Source organism: Monodelphis domestica, chromosome 3, assembly GCF_027887165.1.
Source record: "Monodelphis domestica isolate mMonDom1 chromosome 3, mMonDom1.pri, whole genome shotgun sequence".
In the NCBI taxonomy this organism is placed as follows: Eukaryota; Metazoa; Chordata; class Mammalia; order Didelphimorphia; family Didelphidae; genus Monodelphis; species Monodelphis domestica.
The window spans coordinates 362315516-362331264 of NC_077229.1; the positions used below are offsets into that span (position 1 = coordinate 362315516).

At 32.9% G+C, this 15749-nt stretch overlaps 1 protein-coding gene across 2 annotated transcripts in view; it reads left to right on the top strand.

The window, feature by feature from the left end:
- The window catches only part of LOC100015273 (cadherin-10), a 298482-nt gene that overhangs the window by 255532 nt on the left and 27201 nt on the right, over positions 1-15749 (top strand). For both annotated transcript variants that reach the window (XM_007486838.3, XM_001364738.4), the window contains exons 7-9: positions 75-328; positions 9589-9725; positions 14839-14960. In XM_007486838.3, the coding sequence (XP_007486900.1) occupies positions 75-328; positions 9589-9725; positions 14839-14960 (513 nt within the window). The remainder of the gene's footprint in view (positions 1-74; positions 329-9588; positions 9726-14838; positions 14961-15749) is intronic.

Genomic DNA, 15749 nt, shown 5'->3' on the forward strand with positions numbered 1-15749 from the left:
AAAAAATAATAATTTAGCTTAATGGAGAAGGATAGTTTGTTTTTCCTCTATATCATTGATATTTCTCTCCACAGCCTCTTGATTATGAAAGCAGAAGACTCTATACTCTGAAGGTTGAGGCAGAAAACACTCATGTGGATCCACGTTTCTATTATCTGGGGCCTTTTAAAGATACTACTATTGTGAAAATATCTGTAGAGGATGTAGATGAGCCCCCCGTTTTCAGTAGATCTTCTTACCTATTTGAAGTTCATGAAGATATTGAAGTGGGAACTATTATTGGTACTGTGATGGCAAGAGACCCAGATTCTGCTTCTAGCCCCATTAGGTAATTATTTCATTCTTTGAATTCTCTCCTAAAATTTTTAGTGTTATTGATGAATCTTCTGACTTTATTCAACTATTCTTCAATAAGAGTTAACCTCTTGGGAGAACTGTCTAGTCCATGATAAAGCAGAAAGGAAAACAAGTATATCTCTATTTGATTTGAACTTGTATTAAAATATAATAAGACCATTTTTAAAGAAATTGCTTAGAAATTTAATAAAACTAACAGATTCAAAGGAACTAGTACTTTTAAGACTACTATTTTCCCTAAATCATAGATCTTCATGCAATTTCAAAACTAATATATGTAGCTGCCTCCCCTCTCCCACCAGCACCACTAAATAAATAGTACTCAGACTATTCTTTCTCCCAAAGTGAACTGCCCATCCTGCTGTCCCCATGCCCATTTTCCACTCTCTCTCAACCTAGGGTTTTGTTTTTGTTGTTGTTGTTGTTAGCCTCATTTTTCTTATTTCTTTTTAAAAGTGTGCATCCTGCTTTTTGCATTAACATCCTCTTCTGATATCTAATATTTATGTGGAAGTTAGCACATAATCTCAGAGTTGGAAGGAACCTCATGAATTCAGTAGTACAAATAACTAATTAAGAGACTCTCTTCTACAATGTAACTGACAAGTGATCAACCATCCTTTACTTAAAGACCTTCAGTGCAAAGATTCTTCCTTCTAAAGAAACCCATTCCACTTTGTGATTACTCTAAATATTAGGATGTTTTTCCTCCCTTTAAACTTAAATCTGAGATTCTGAAATTTTAATCTATTGCCCTTCATTCATTCTAGCATATGTCTAAAAATAATTCAAAACACTTCTATGCAGTGACCCTTCAGAAGCTTGAAGATTGCTTTGCTACTGATCAACTGAATGGCTCTGGGATAGCCTCTTCAATTCTCTGGATCTCAGATTTTTCATTGATAAATTGGGAATGGACACTAGAATTGAATTTTTGCTCAATTCTAGGTCTGTCATTGACATTCAATAGTTTTGTAACTGTGTATACTTCTACTCCCCCTTCCATCCCAACTTGACTCACTTGATTTTATCTCATATGACAGTATTCTTATTTGAGACATTTTTCATAATTTTGAAGTTTGTATTATTAAGACTGAAAGAATTTAGTAATTTTTACTAGAAAAAATCAAAGGTATGCTGTCCAATTTATAAGTGTCAATTCAATTTTCTATGTGAGAAGAAACTGATGATTTAGTTAAAATTTAAAAGCGTGTCATGCATACATTTTGTTTTCTGAAGAGCTTGTTGAGAACTAAAACATCTTTGGGGGAAATATTCAGGGGCAGAAAAGTTAATAGAACCCAGTTCTTGTAAATTAAATTCCACATCTCTAACTAGTAGCCTACTTAAATATCCTATATTTGATAAAGCATCTATATTTTTTTTGCTTTTGTTCTTGAATAAGCTTGAGTAAGGTTACTTGTCCAAATTTCTAAATGTTTTGCCACTTCCTTATGCAATAGAGGCTGGCACTATAGAAAAAGTGCCAGACTGAAGAGTGTGTGAAATTGATCACCTCGAAAGGGGTGAATATCCTGAGGAGAGAAGACTCTGAATTCCTTTTCACTAATGACAAACATAATTTTATAACTTAAAGAGACATTATAATTTAATTAATCAATTCAATCCCTTCATTTTAAAATTGAATGATTTGATATAGAGAGGCTAAGTAACTTGTCTAAGATCATATAAGTGTACACTAACATTGATAGTCAATAAGCAGTTATTAAGCAGCTACCATGTTTCAGAACCATGATAAATGCTAGAGATACAAATACAAAAACAAAGAAAAACAATATCTGCCCACGTGTAATAAAGACTACTTAGAAAAAAGAAACTGAGAGGGAGTGCAGGAATGTACTTATACTAGGGCATGATGGAGAATGTCAAAGAATGCAAGATTTCTGAGGAAATGTGGGAGAAATTAATTGATATAACTAAATTTCATGTCTCCTCTCTCCTTTTCCAGTGAAGCTTCCATTATACTTCAAGATTTAAGTCCTATGATGAGAAATACTTAATAATTTGTCATGACTCTTGTAAAACACTTTCCAAATGAATACTTTTTAAAATTGATATTGATGCTTGTCCAATCTGGGACAAATTCATAATGACTACTTCATTCCACATTGGAATATGTTTGTTAATGATTGATTATAAAGTATAGTATGAGGAAAGCAAATGGTATGGGAGACAAAAGAGCCAGTCTTGGAATTAGAAAGGCCTCAGTTCCAGTCCCACATCTGATACACACTGGATGTGTAACCAAGGGCAAATTAATTAAATTCTAAGTGTAGTAGCCAATTCTCTAAGATCAAAACTTGGCTACTGTAATAACCTATCTACATTTATAGAGGGATTTTCCTCCCCTACATTTGACTGCACCAATGAAATCTCAAGACTAAATTAAATCACAGCAAAGAATAACAATGTAGAGAAGAAAAAGTGCATGAGATTGGAAAACTAATATGAAACATAGCTCCTGTGATTTAGATTGAACCATGACCATTCATGCTTTTGCCACACACTTACTGTGTGACCCCAGGCAATATATTTAACTTCTCTGGGATTCCGTCTCCTCATCTGTAAAATGAGAGAGTTGGTGTAGATTGATCTCTGAGTTTCCTTCTAGCTCTAAAATAAAATTCTTGACAAGTCTAGCAAATCACTGAAAAATGTCCTACTTAATTTCCCCAAGCGTTTACTTGCCTGCTATTTATGATATTTCCCTATAGACACAGAAAATTGTACAAAATTATATTTTGCTATGGAAATCAAAAATCATATAGAGAATTGAATATTTCAGTTAAAAGAAAAGTATAACTATGTAAGATGTAAAGAGCACTATTAAATTGCCAGGCTACCACTTATCTGATATCTATGTGAAGGAGCCTAATTAGCCTCCTTTTTTAATTTACATTTTTTAAAAGAGTAATACAGGTAGGAGCATTTGGGAGAAATACTAACAATCATCAAACATTTAATTCCCAGTGTAAAGACATCTAGTTTGACACCATGTTAATGTCCTGTCACTTAAAAGGGATGAACAATTTATTTTGAAAACTTCCTTTAATTACTGAGACAACAGGGCCAATGCTATTTCTCCCATGTTGTTTATAGCCTTAAGACAACTTGTAGAGAAAAAAAGTTACAAATTTAAATTTGGTCACCTTTAATGGAAGCTATGTGCAGCCTTGACTTCACTCTTTACATTGACTTACACAATTGTGAATACAGGCAAAGAGCTGATTAAACTGGCTATTTTAATTGATTAGTTGCTTTCGTCTAAATAGTAAATCTTTGATTCTCCATGTCCCATTTTCATCTTTCAATATTTTATTGAACTTTAATCTAACAGGGTGCTCTCTTTACCAACACAACCCTGTTAATAATTTATAAAGGATCACTGAGAGTTGCTATGAATTGAAAAATAATCATTTGTGTCCAATCTTATTATAAGACACTCTGAGCTGGTCCATATATTAAAGTCATTTCCTAGCACATATTTTAAAACGTTCCTGTTTGGTATGGATCTTCCAGAGCTTATGATCCAAAGACATAGCGTGTTTTATAATATTGATCAAATTATACTGATTGATGCTATGTAAACATATGTCAATAGATCTGTGATCTCTTAGATGGAGTTATTCTCTTTTCATTGCAGATACCATTTATCTATGCCTTCTCAAACTGTGCAATTCTTGTCGATGTTCTTCATTTATTCTCTATATTAGATTCAATTGCATAATTAAAGCATTTCTCCAAATACATTATATATATATATACATGTATATATGTACATGTGTATATATATGTATATATATATGCCTAATGTATATGTTTTTGAAAAGTTCTTATTAACCATTCCTGGTTCTTAACACATGACCAGTTCACCTCCTTTTCTATAATCCATTTTACTGAAAATATATTTTCTATTATCATTCCTTATGCATAGGTTGTCACTGGAAATGTATTATAATCTAAATGTATCCACTATGACTATTATCCCTATCTTCCTTTGAATAATCTAAAACTTTTATTCATCAGAAATTTTGATGCTCCAAGATTTGCAACAATAGAGTATCATTGGAAAAAATGTAAAAAGATGGGTCTTTGAGCCAAAGAACATTTTAGAATCACTAAAATCATTAAGTAAATTTCCAGATTCATACTACCTATGATCTTCCTGTATAAATATACCTTAAAAATACTTAATAAATCTTAATACTTAAATTTCCAAGTTAAGATTCAATTTCTATTTGATGTATTTTATTATATTACATATAAAAACCAGAATGATGTGTAATATTGGTGTGTAATATATGCCCTATTTCTGTTTCTTCAAGGCCTTATTCATAATAAAAAGATTTTTTTAAAGTAGCCTAATGAACAGATTATGTAAATATCTTTATGTCCATTTTACAGATGAGGAAAAATAGAGATAAAGAAATGTACAAGATAGTATAACTTACCTAATTGTAGTAGTTGCATCAAAAATTTAAATGTAGAGGTATTTCCAGTATGTGACTATCTTCTTGTTTTTAGATCATCTTGCTTGCTATGATTAGACTATACTGCCACCAAGTGGATAGAAGTGCTTAAATGATGGTTTTATGATTTGAATACCTAAGACCATATACATAGTCAATTAATTTTTTAAAATATTCTTTTCTCTTCTATCATTATACCTTCACTATAAAATAGGACTCTCAAAATGTTCTATTAAGAATAACTATGAATAGATTTAAAATAAGATTCACAATTTAAAGGACATTCTTTTTGTAGAACATTTCTGTGATTCCACTAGTACAGGGATTACCCAATAAGGTTAATCCTTCTTTTTAGGCAGGTGAAACCATGCTTTGTAGATTAGAATATTGGAGAATTTCACAGATTAGAATATTGGAGAATTTCACAGACCAGGGTCACACAACCAATAGTTATCAGGGGTAGGATTTGAATTAAATTCTTTCCTTACTCCTAAGCCAGTTCTTTACTGTCTCTCAGAACAAGGATTTAAGTAACAAAAAAATCCAAATTCCATCACAATTATATAGTGTCTTAGGTATAAATGTTGTTGGTACCATATAAGCCATCAGAATACCTTTTCAGTTCTACCAGCAGTGATTGAAACATTCGAGAATCTTTTTTTTTTTTCCCATACCCTAGAAGAATAATGTGAGATCACAGACATGTATAACCCAAATCTGGCAACATAATATGCCCATGATTATCCTTTCCTAAATTGCACTGTCTTTCTATCTTCTAACTTTTCCCTTAGGTCTTTGTCTTTGAAAAAAAAAAACGTTGTATTTTTTCAGTCAATTATGTTTCTTTCTCCATTGCTTCCTCAGATGGAGCCATATCTAGATAAGGGGATGCGTCTTATTAATTTTCACACCTGCTTTTGATTTAGTGATTATTTTTGTGATCCCAGAAAATAGCAACAATCAGTTGCTAAGACCTGTCTTTTCTTTCATCACAATGCCTCTCACATATGTTCCCTTCATTCTATTAACACTGCAACTCCCTTAATTATTATCCCTTTTTACTCTCTTCTGAACCTAATTGATCTTTCCCTTCCCAAACTATTCCCTTTCCAGACATCCTTCAGTGCCTGTGTAATTACCATGATGCCCCACTACGATCATGCCATGTCTTTACTCAAAAAGCCTTTGCAAGCCCCTCATTGCATGCTTGATAACAAATACATTTAAGCACCTCCACTGTCTCTTGCCAACCTATATTTTAACCTTATCTCCCTCTTCTCCATTTCATTATACTCTACATTACAAGGAAAATAGGCTTCTAAATATTCCTTGTCCTTATCCTGCCCTTTCATATTAGTTTGTCTTTGTTCATGCATCATGACTAAAATGGAAGCCTAGAGCCGCTTTCCATAATTCTGAATTTTTACCTTTTGAAATCCCTCTGCTCCTTCAAGACCTTGGAGAAATCTCAAAATTCTGCTTTGGAGCTTGGGTATTTTGGTAGAATGTCTATTTATGTCAATTATCGTCTATACTGTTTGAAAGCAGAGACTGATACTTCATTTCTTTTCTTTTTCTTTGTGCCTGGAGCAACTCCATATTAGCTATATGGTTAATCTGTATTTAATTGAATCATCAAAATTAACTCTATTTAAATATATTTAAATGAATTATGGCAAGATATTTAGTCACATTTAGAGAAATTTCACCTTAAATAATATGACTGGTTGCCTTTGAAATATTCCTGAGAATATCTCAGTCAGTACCTAGCACATTGATTTGTTCAGTGGGATAACTAGAAATGGCTGATTTTGATTGACCTAGTTCACTGAAAATATTATATACAGGAAAATATCTGAAATAGGCTTCAGAGTTATATGATAAGAGAAGGGTGTGTGTGTGTGTGTGTGTGTGTGTGTGTTTCTTCTTTTCCTGAATTATATAAAAGAGGAATTAAATATATTGGAGCAGTTAGTAGCTATAGTGGGTAGAGTGTTGGGCTAAGATTCAGGAAGTCCTGAATTCAAATTTATCCTCTGAAACTTACTAGCTGTGTGACTCAGGGCAAAACATTTGTTTTTGTTTGACTCCATTTGTAAAATGGAGAAAAAAGTACCACTCTCAAAGGGAGCTAAATCAGGTAGCAAAGATTTGGGGCACATAGTACACACTATAAAATTATTAACTATTATTATCATTATTAGTAACATTGAATATATGCCATTTGACTTTCTGAAATAAAGATGACTTTATCAATCACAAGAATTACTGCACAGATATTGATTTTGCTCTTTGGCCACATACAAAGTGAAAAGCTCTTACATTTAACTTGTTCTGTGGGAAAGACAAGAAATTAAGTGTCTTTGGATGAAAATGGTTTGATAATAAATTCAGGAAGAATCAAAATTAGCTTCAAAAATGCTAAAAGAAAGCCTGATTTTTTGCAAGGATCTTGGTTTAAAGCACCAATTATGGCAGTAATGTTTTAAGATGGCTCCATGAAACAGCACTCAGCACTTCTTCATGATGATCAGTGTATAGGTTTTTAAAATTTGTTTTCTAAATGAATAAATCCAGTAGCTTAAAGTTTGCTGACATTTCAGAGTTTTAAAGAGGATTAAAAACATACAGAAACCCAATTCTATCATCTTTGTTTAACTAGAACAAAATGCTGTCACTATAGTACACACATCATCACATTATTCATCTTCAGCTGCTTCATTATTGTTCTTAAACTTGAAAGTCATTAAAGAATTCAGCATGGAACATAGATTAACTGATGGCAAATACAATGGCAAAAAACTGCAGATGTCTCCTGCTGTTTTATTGACATGAATCTCGTGATTATTTTTATAAGAAAGTAGGAGAACTTTTTGTTAATATTTAAGAGATTATAGATATGGAAGCGTAATTCCTTCCAATCACTCAAAAAGCATTTATCGAGCTCTTCCTGTGAACAAAGAATAATAATAAAAGTGGCAGAAGATACAGGATAGGTAAGGAACAGCCCTAGCAGCCTGCCTTTAAAAAATTATAGTATGTTGAATGAGATAATACAGGTACACAAATAAACACAGCATATTTGTAATCTTGAGGAATTCAGGACAAAGGAGAAAGATCCCTGCATTCTAATGTAATGGGGGAGAGCTTTGTGGAAGATGTACTGTTTGATCTGAAACTTGAAGGGAAAAATGGATTTTTAGAGGTAAAGGCATTTTAGAGGAAAAGGCATTCGAAGATAAAGAAATGGTAGAAACAAAGGTATAGAATTTAAAAAATAATGCCTTTTAGAAAATGAGATTCAGAGAATATAGAATATCCCCATTTGGTTGTTGAATGGTAAACTTTTTGAATGAAATCAATCATAATAGGAAAGAAAGCTTCAAATTTGAAGGAATTTTTCAAGTCATTAAATCTGCTTGATTGAAAATTGACTAAAAAATAACTGTCAAATCTGTCCAAAATATTATATTTAATTATTAAAAATATATATACTCAGGATTTGAGGTCTACCTATATAGTCACTTTATACAAATATCTTCAATAACATAACTTTAAATGTATTCACTACAGTTAGTTTTAACAAAAAAATTCAAAAAGACAAAATGTTTTGTATGTTGCCTTTTTAACTGTAATATTTCATGAGTGCTATTCCTTTTCAACAGACAAATGCAAGATTTTATGTACTTATTTTAAGTATTTTCCTTGGGGACAGCTAGGTGGTAGATAGAAAGTGGATAGGAGATGGAAGGTTCTGTGTTCAAATTTTACCTAAGATAACTTTTCCAGATCTGTGAATCCCTTAATCCCAAGTCTCTAATTGTTATTTCTATTCTACCTCGGAATAGATTACAAGATAGATGCTAATGGTTAAAGGGGGGGGGGAAGATTGCATCTGATACTCTTGTTTATTTGGGGGGGGTAGGTTTGAAAACTAAGAACTACAAGGGGATGTTTATGAGAGTTTGAAATACAATAAAAACATCTATAAGTCTCTACATAGCAAAGTCATGCAAACACAAAAAGTATTTAAGATTCATTAACTCAATGGGGCCGATTAAATGGAGAAGGGAATAATAGAAATTATCTTATTTACATAACATACACAATCATGACATGAAAATTAATTCATTTAATGAGCTTGCTGATGATTTTTCCATTAAATGTTTATTTATTGCAGATGTAAACTTTTTTTTTTACAACTTGCTTTTAAATGTTTTTATTTTTACTTCACTTTCAACCCTAATAATCATTGGCTTGAATAGATTCTATCCTTTTTCTTGCCCAAATAAAACCATAATGATTAATATTTTAAGGCCACTAGTTTGTTATTCAAATCAAGACACAAACAGTTAACTCTAGGCTTTTAAGATTTAATTTTGATTTCTAAATTCTATACACATGGGAACACTTAGGAAAATAATTTTGGTCAATATAGGTTCACTTTAAAGATCAAAAAAGATTTTTAATAGCATGAATCAAGTGAATATCTAATATGGTGACGATGATTCAAGTATGGTAAACTACTAAAAATAATTTCATAAGCTCATATATAAAAGGATCAAGGAACATAGTTTTACTATAGTTAAACATATTAAATATATGATGATAATTCTTATATGTGTGCATCTACATGAATTATTGTATATGTGGTTTGCGTGTACACATATGGATTTCCTTGTACTGAATGTCAATGTACCATTCTTTTGTCAAATTCTTTTTCTTTGCCTATTTTGTTCAGGTTTTCCTTGGATCGTCATACTGATCTTGACAGGATTTTTAATATACACTCTGGAAATGGATCAATTTATACATCAAAGCCACTTGACCGTGAAATATCTCAATGGCACAATCTTAGTGTGATAGCAGCTGAAATCAGTAAGACTACTTAAATGACTTTATTGAAAGTGGGTGGTAGTCATTCTATTAAAGGTTTCTTTCAGAAATTTATGAATATTTATATCTAAGCAAAGTTGTTATTGCATAATTATATATCAGATAATTCATAAATATAATCTTTTGGTGTAAATTTAACCCCAAAAGATTCACTAGATATTAATTCCCCAGGCAATGTGATTAATTTGGAGTTAAAAAGTCTGAATTAAAATTCTGACCTAGTCATTTAATTACCAGTCATTCTAAACCACAATTTCATCATCTGAAAGATGAGTGTGATGGCCTCTGAAGACCTTTCCATCTTTGTCATAAAGACAGTATATTCAAATCTGTACTAAGTTAAGATGATTATTTTCTCAATAATCTTTGTGTTGTTAAGAGCTGTCTTGGTAAGAAATACACTGATTCTTCCTTCTAAGTATAGTTAATCATTGTCTAGATGTCACTCAATAAAAATAAAGCATTAAGAAAGCAAGAATGAAAGAACACAAGTGGATCAAAAAGAAATTATCAAGGTCAAATTTTCAAGAAGGTAAAGGAATAGTTTGAGCTGAGTACCTTCTCAGACTCAGGTATTGAACTGTGCCTTCTCTTCATTTTAGCCTTGGATCAAATAAAATGGACCTAAACATCTTTTGCTCCTCTCTCCCAAAATGGGAAACAACAGCATTGTCATTGGCACAGCCAGATGGCTTCTGAGCCCCGAGAAACTACAGATTGGAAGAGGTCAACCTCTTCAGGCTCAATTTAAAAAAAAGATAATTATTTTAAAATAACATTTAAAAAAGATTTCTTTCCAAGGGAGTGCCTTTGTGGCCATCTCCAGTGGAGAAGCAGCAGCTGAGTTGAATGTTCCCAGGGAGAGAGCAGGCTAGGTTAGGTGTTCCACTCTGGCCACTTAATGTGGCCATGTCATTTTATACACTAAATGTGGTGTTAAGGTTTCCTCTGCACCAAAGGAGCTATTAATGGCATTTCCTGATTCAGAGAGTTTGAGAAAATTAACTTTGAAACCTAGTAGAAATAATTAGGGCTTTGTTTTTAAAAATAAACTATGCTAATTTCCTTCATTTTTTATTTTCTTTTTATTTTTTAACAAAAGAACTCAACTTTTCTTTCCTTAAGTCATATCAATCTGAAAAATAACTGTTTGAAATGCATACTTGCCAAAGCGTGTGGAATCAGGATCCCATTAAGCTGTACTGCACGTTAAATGGAATGGGGGAGAGGAGGAAGTAGCACATAGGGGATTGTTTTCACCTGGCCTTAAGCTTTGTGCTTTATGGTAAATGTGTCATGCTCTAAAACCCCTGAGTGTGTTAAGGAGATATAAAAATACACTGCTGCTAAATGTGTCACCGTGCCTGCCACAGGCCCAAGAGTTAAATTCTCAGGTTCTCTATTCATTATAGTCTGTGACAAATACTTGTACCCAGTGAACTATTTGATGTACTGGATCATGGCTGAATTCCAAATTCAGTTTTCTTTTTCAGAAATATCATTAGAAATGCCATTTGGTGAGGCCAGCCTAAAAATTATGGCTACTTATAATGACTGAATTGACCCTAGTGACTAGAGCAAATTAACATTTGTTAGTAGAACCAAATTAGCAGCCCCCGACACATTTCTCTAGATGGATCTAACTATTATCATTGCAGTAAATTCTAAAGGTGGTGGCTCTGTTTAAAGGAATTTATTTGCTGGAACCAGATACTTACAGATACTTATTATCATAAATTCTAACCTAAGAAGAAAGAAACAGTTTATTACCAAAAAATGTTAAGCACCTGTATGTTTTGGATAATTACCTTGAGTTTTCTCTTTGTGTAGCTCTGTAGGCAGAGCTCCAGGAATATGTTTTTGGAGATTAAGGAAAGTTTCTCATGTTAATACTGATCATTGAAACAAAGGTTTAAGACTATATTTTTCTTCTTTTCTTCTATTCTGAAATATTATGAGAATTAAACTGGTCTCAATACACTGGCTCAAGTTTTTTCCACAGAACACTCTTGCCAGAGACTATTGCAAAAGTAACAAGATGAAGTTGTTAAGCTCTAAGTCTGCTTCTGCCATTTACTAGCTATATGACTCCCAGAGCCGCAGATTTATCATTGGTGAAATGAAGTTAATAATACAAATAATCATTTTCCAAAAACATTATTAAAGATGCTATTTGATGAGGTCAGACCAAAAATTACAGTGACCTTTTATGAGTGAATGAACTCTACTTCTAGAACAAATTAAGAGTCTTTCTCAGGGCTATTGTGAGTAAACTATAAAGTGTAACAGAATGTAAAATGTAAAGTATTTTGGTTACCGGATGGAACATAAGTATGATGTAAACATAGAAGAGGTACAAGCCAGATGAGACTTAAGAGATTGTCTAGTCTGGATCCCTTTTTATTTTGAACTGAAATGCCAAATTCTGACTAAGTAAATTGAGTCTTGATGCATTGCGTGGTACATCTATTTTTGTGAATTCCCTATTGGTTTGAAGACTCCAATGTCAACACAGTGATGAAGCACCTTTAAGTTCCAGTTCCATATAAAAAGGGAAGGCAAGAAACAAGCATATGTTAAATGCTTACTGTGTGCCCGGAACTGGGCTAAGCAACATTACAGGTATTATATCACTTAATCTTCACAACAATGCTGTTAAGGTAGGTGCTATTCTGATCTCCATTTTACAATTGAGGAAACTTAGGTAGGCAGTGGTTATTATGGTCACACATCAAGTAAGTGTCTAAAGCAGGATTTGGAATCACTTCATTCTGACTTTATGCTCAGTATTCTATCCACTATTCCAGGCGTCTTCTTAGGTATAGAGGCTACAGAGAAAGGGAAAATGCCTTTGCTTCTCATGTATTCTTTGTGGTAGAAAGAGTAGACCTGCTACCAATGGAACTGTTTTCCTTACATCAGGATTTTAGGAGGTGATTATCACTATGTATATGAAAAAAAGGAAGGGCATCTGTGGAACAGATGCCAGAGAACAAGGGAAAGGGATGTTTGGTTGAACTCCTCCAAGGTTCTCTTGGTTTTCCATTGAGCATGATGCTCCTCCATTGCAAAGTGATGTTTGAACATACCTACAGCAGCGGGAAAGGAAATCTCATCCCCTTATTCTTCTATACATATTTTTTCAGTCCCCCCACCATGTGCCTTTTGCACATAACTATATACAACAATAAATGGAGCAATTCAAAAGTTTCTCTTATATGCAAAACAAGTCTTCTAAGCATAGGATAATAAAAGTCTAAGGATGGGCTGAGTCTTTCTCTCCTAAAAGAATATTAAAGTCCCAATAACTGCAAAGTAGAGGTGCAGAGGAAGGAGGCAGAGAAAAAGAAGATCCAAAATATTCTTGCATTTGATCCATAATAGAACAGAGAGACCACAAGCATGAAAGCTATAATATTGACTCAATATATGAATAGCAAGACCTTGAAAAGTGGAATAAGAAAGAAGTGATCAAAAGAGATTGTATGGACCAGATGAGACTTGAGCCAGGTCCTGGAAAAAAGGTGATGAATATGAATTGGTACAGAGGAAATGCGGAGACTTAAAATCACAAGACAATAGATTTAGAGTTTGAAAGTACTGTAAAGGGGGGGGGGGAATCTGAGGTCCACAGAGGTTAATTAACTTGTCTGTGATCACACAGATACTAAGTGATAGATTTGAGATCTTAGATCCAAGTCTTTTTTCCTTCATAATTCTAATTCAAATCATGTTCTGGATGTTCTTGCAAATAACTACTCAGCTATTTAGCCCTAAGTATTAATGTCAGGCTATGCAAATTGAAAATTTCAATGATTTTATCATTTTGGTAACAATATACCTCTTTGAGATGCAGCAGGGCATAATATATAAAGAGTTGTCCTTCAAGGCTGTAAGAATTGAGTTCAGATACTGCCCCTGACACATTTCGGCACTGTTTCTGTAGACAAGCTACTTTAGCATTCAACTCTGAGTAAATTTCTTAAGAGTATACCTTTCAGAGAAGTTGCCTGCCACCATTGAAATGGGATGCTTTTTTATCTAGGAGAAAACCAATGGCATCCCAGGTCTAAGCCCTATCACTATATTTCCTTGAAGAGGAATAAGCAGGGAATAGGCTAGCACAGTACAATTCCAGCTATTAACAACTATAAAGGTAATAATAACATTTTTAATATTTTAGAATAACATATCCAGATGGTCTGAGAAAGAGAAATGAAAGAAAGACCTTGGCAGTGGAAAGCATACAGACTTTAAGAGGAACGAGGCTCAGATGCTGCCACTAAGGCTTACTGCCTATGTTACTGAGGGCAAGGCACTAAACCTCTCTAAACTTTAGATAAGCTCATCTTTTAAATGAGAAGGTTAAACTAGATGGCCTTTAATATTCCTTTTAAGATCTCTGGTCCTCAGGTACTTAGATCTGCCTTCTCATTTTACAAATGATTTCCAGAGAATTCCAGTGATTTGCCCAAAGTCACAGTTGTAAATTGCATAGTCCTTATTCAGATGCATATGCTTCATCTAAGTGTAGTTTTAAACTTAAAGAGCTTAAACATGCACTAAGACTTCTCAGTACCTTATATCGTATTGTTCCTCAATTATATCACATTTCTTGCCTATAATTAATGCTCAAAATAAGCAGATTCTTAGGTGACTACGTGTGTTTGAACTAATGCCTCAAATAAATACTATACATATTTTATTTTGGGTTTTCACGTTTACATGCTGCCTTTGAACCAAACTATTAAACAAAATATTACCACTATATTATAAGGGGAAATATTTCCATTAGTTGCTTAAATGTATTTTTTCCAGAATAATGCAAAAGTCCCAAAATAATTAAAATCATTGCTATTTAATTATTGCAACACGCTATTTTAATGTGTTACATTTTGCTGTATTATAATAGAGCAGAAATTATGTTTATTTAAATGTGAATATTCTAATTTTCACTTAATAAATAAATAAAAACAAAAACTTAATTCTGGCACTGGGGACATTTCTCCGCCTTATCTCTACCATTGACATATTCCTACTAGTGTCTATATATTTCTATTCATTGTAAATCAAAGTGTTCTTTTCATTCTCCTAGACAACCCAAAAGAAACAACTCGTGTAGCAGTTTTTGTCAGAATTTTGGATGTCAATGACAATGCTCCACAATTTGCTGTGTTCTATGACACTTTTGTATGTGAAAATGCAAGACCTGGGCAAGTAAGTGACTCATAAATGTAACAAGCATAAATATTTTTAGTTTTTTTTTAATAAAACTAATGCCTTATTAATAGGGATATTGAGAGGGAAAATAAAAAGGAATGCAGAAAGAGAGTGAAAGAAAGAGAGACAGATGTAGAGAAACAAAGAAAGAAAGAGGGAGAAAAAGACAGATTGATAAGGATTGTGATAGAATTCCTAATTCCTTTTTAATGCTTCTTTAAATCTTGTGGAAGTTAGAGCTGCTTGCCACCACAAGATAGTGAGTGGGTAGGTACAAGCAATTTCCAAACTCTTTGAAAAGCAGAAGAAAATCCTTCTGGTTTTTCAGATAAATATAGAAAACCACTAGATGAAGAGGGTAAGTGAATGCAGTGGAAGACAGAGAAAATTAAAGGATAGGAACAGATCCAAAGGGATAGGAAGAGATTCATTCAATTCCAGGATGTAGAAATGGAATTAAAATATGGCTATGCAGTGGTAAAAGAGGAATCAAACCTTAGATAGATATGTGCATTAAATTTTAGAATTACAGCAACATGAAATTATCTAATGACATGTTTCTTTATAAAGCTTTCCCTACATCGGCTTTATGTATTTACTCCTAAAACCTTTACTTCAGTAGACTCATTTTGTTGTTTGAAAAGACTGAAAGTATGAATCTGAATGAAATGCTCTTAATTGGTTTCAGCACTATCTTCACAGAAGGAAGCAGAATGTTATAAATAATAATTGGGAATCAAATTTATTTTTTTTCAAGAAAGAGAACCCATCACAGAACCACATTGT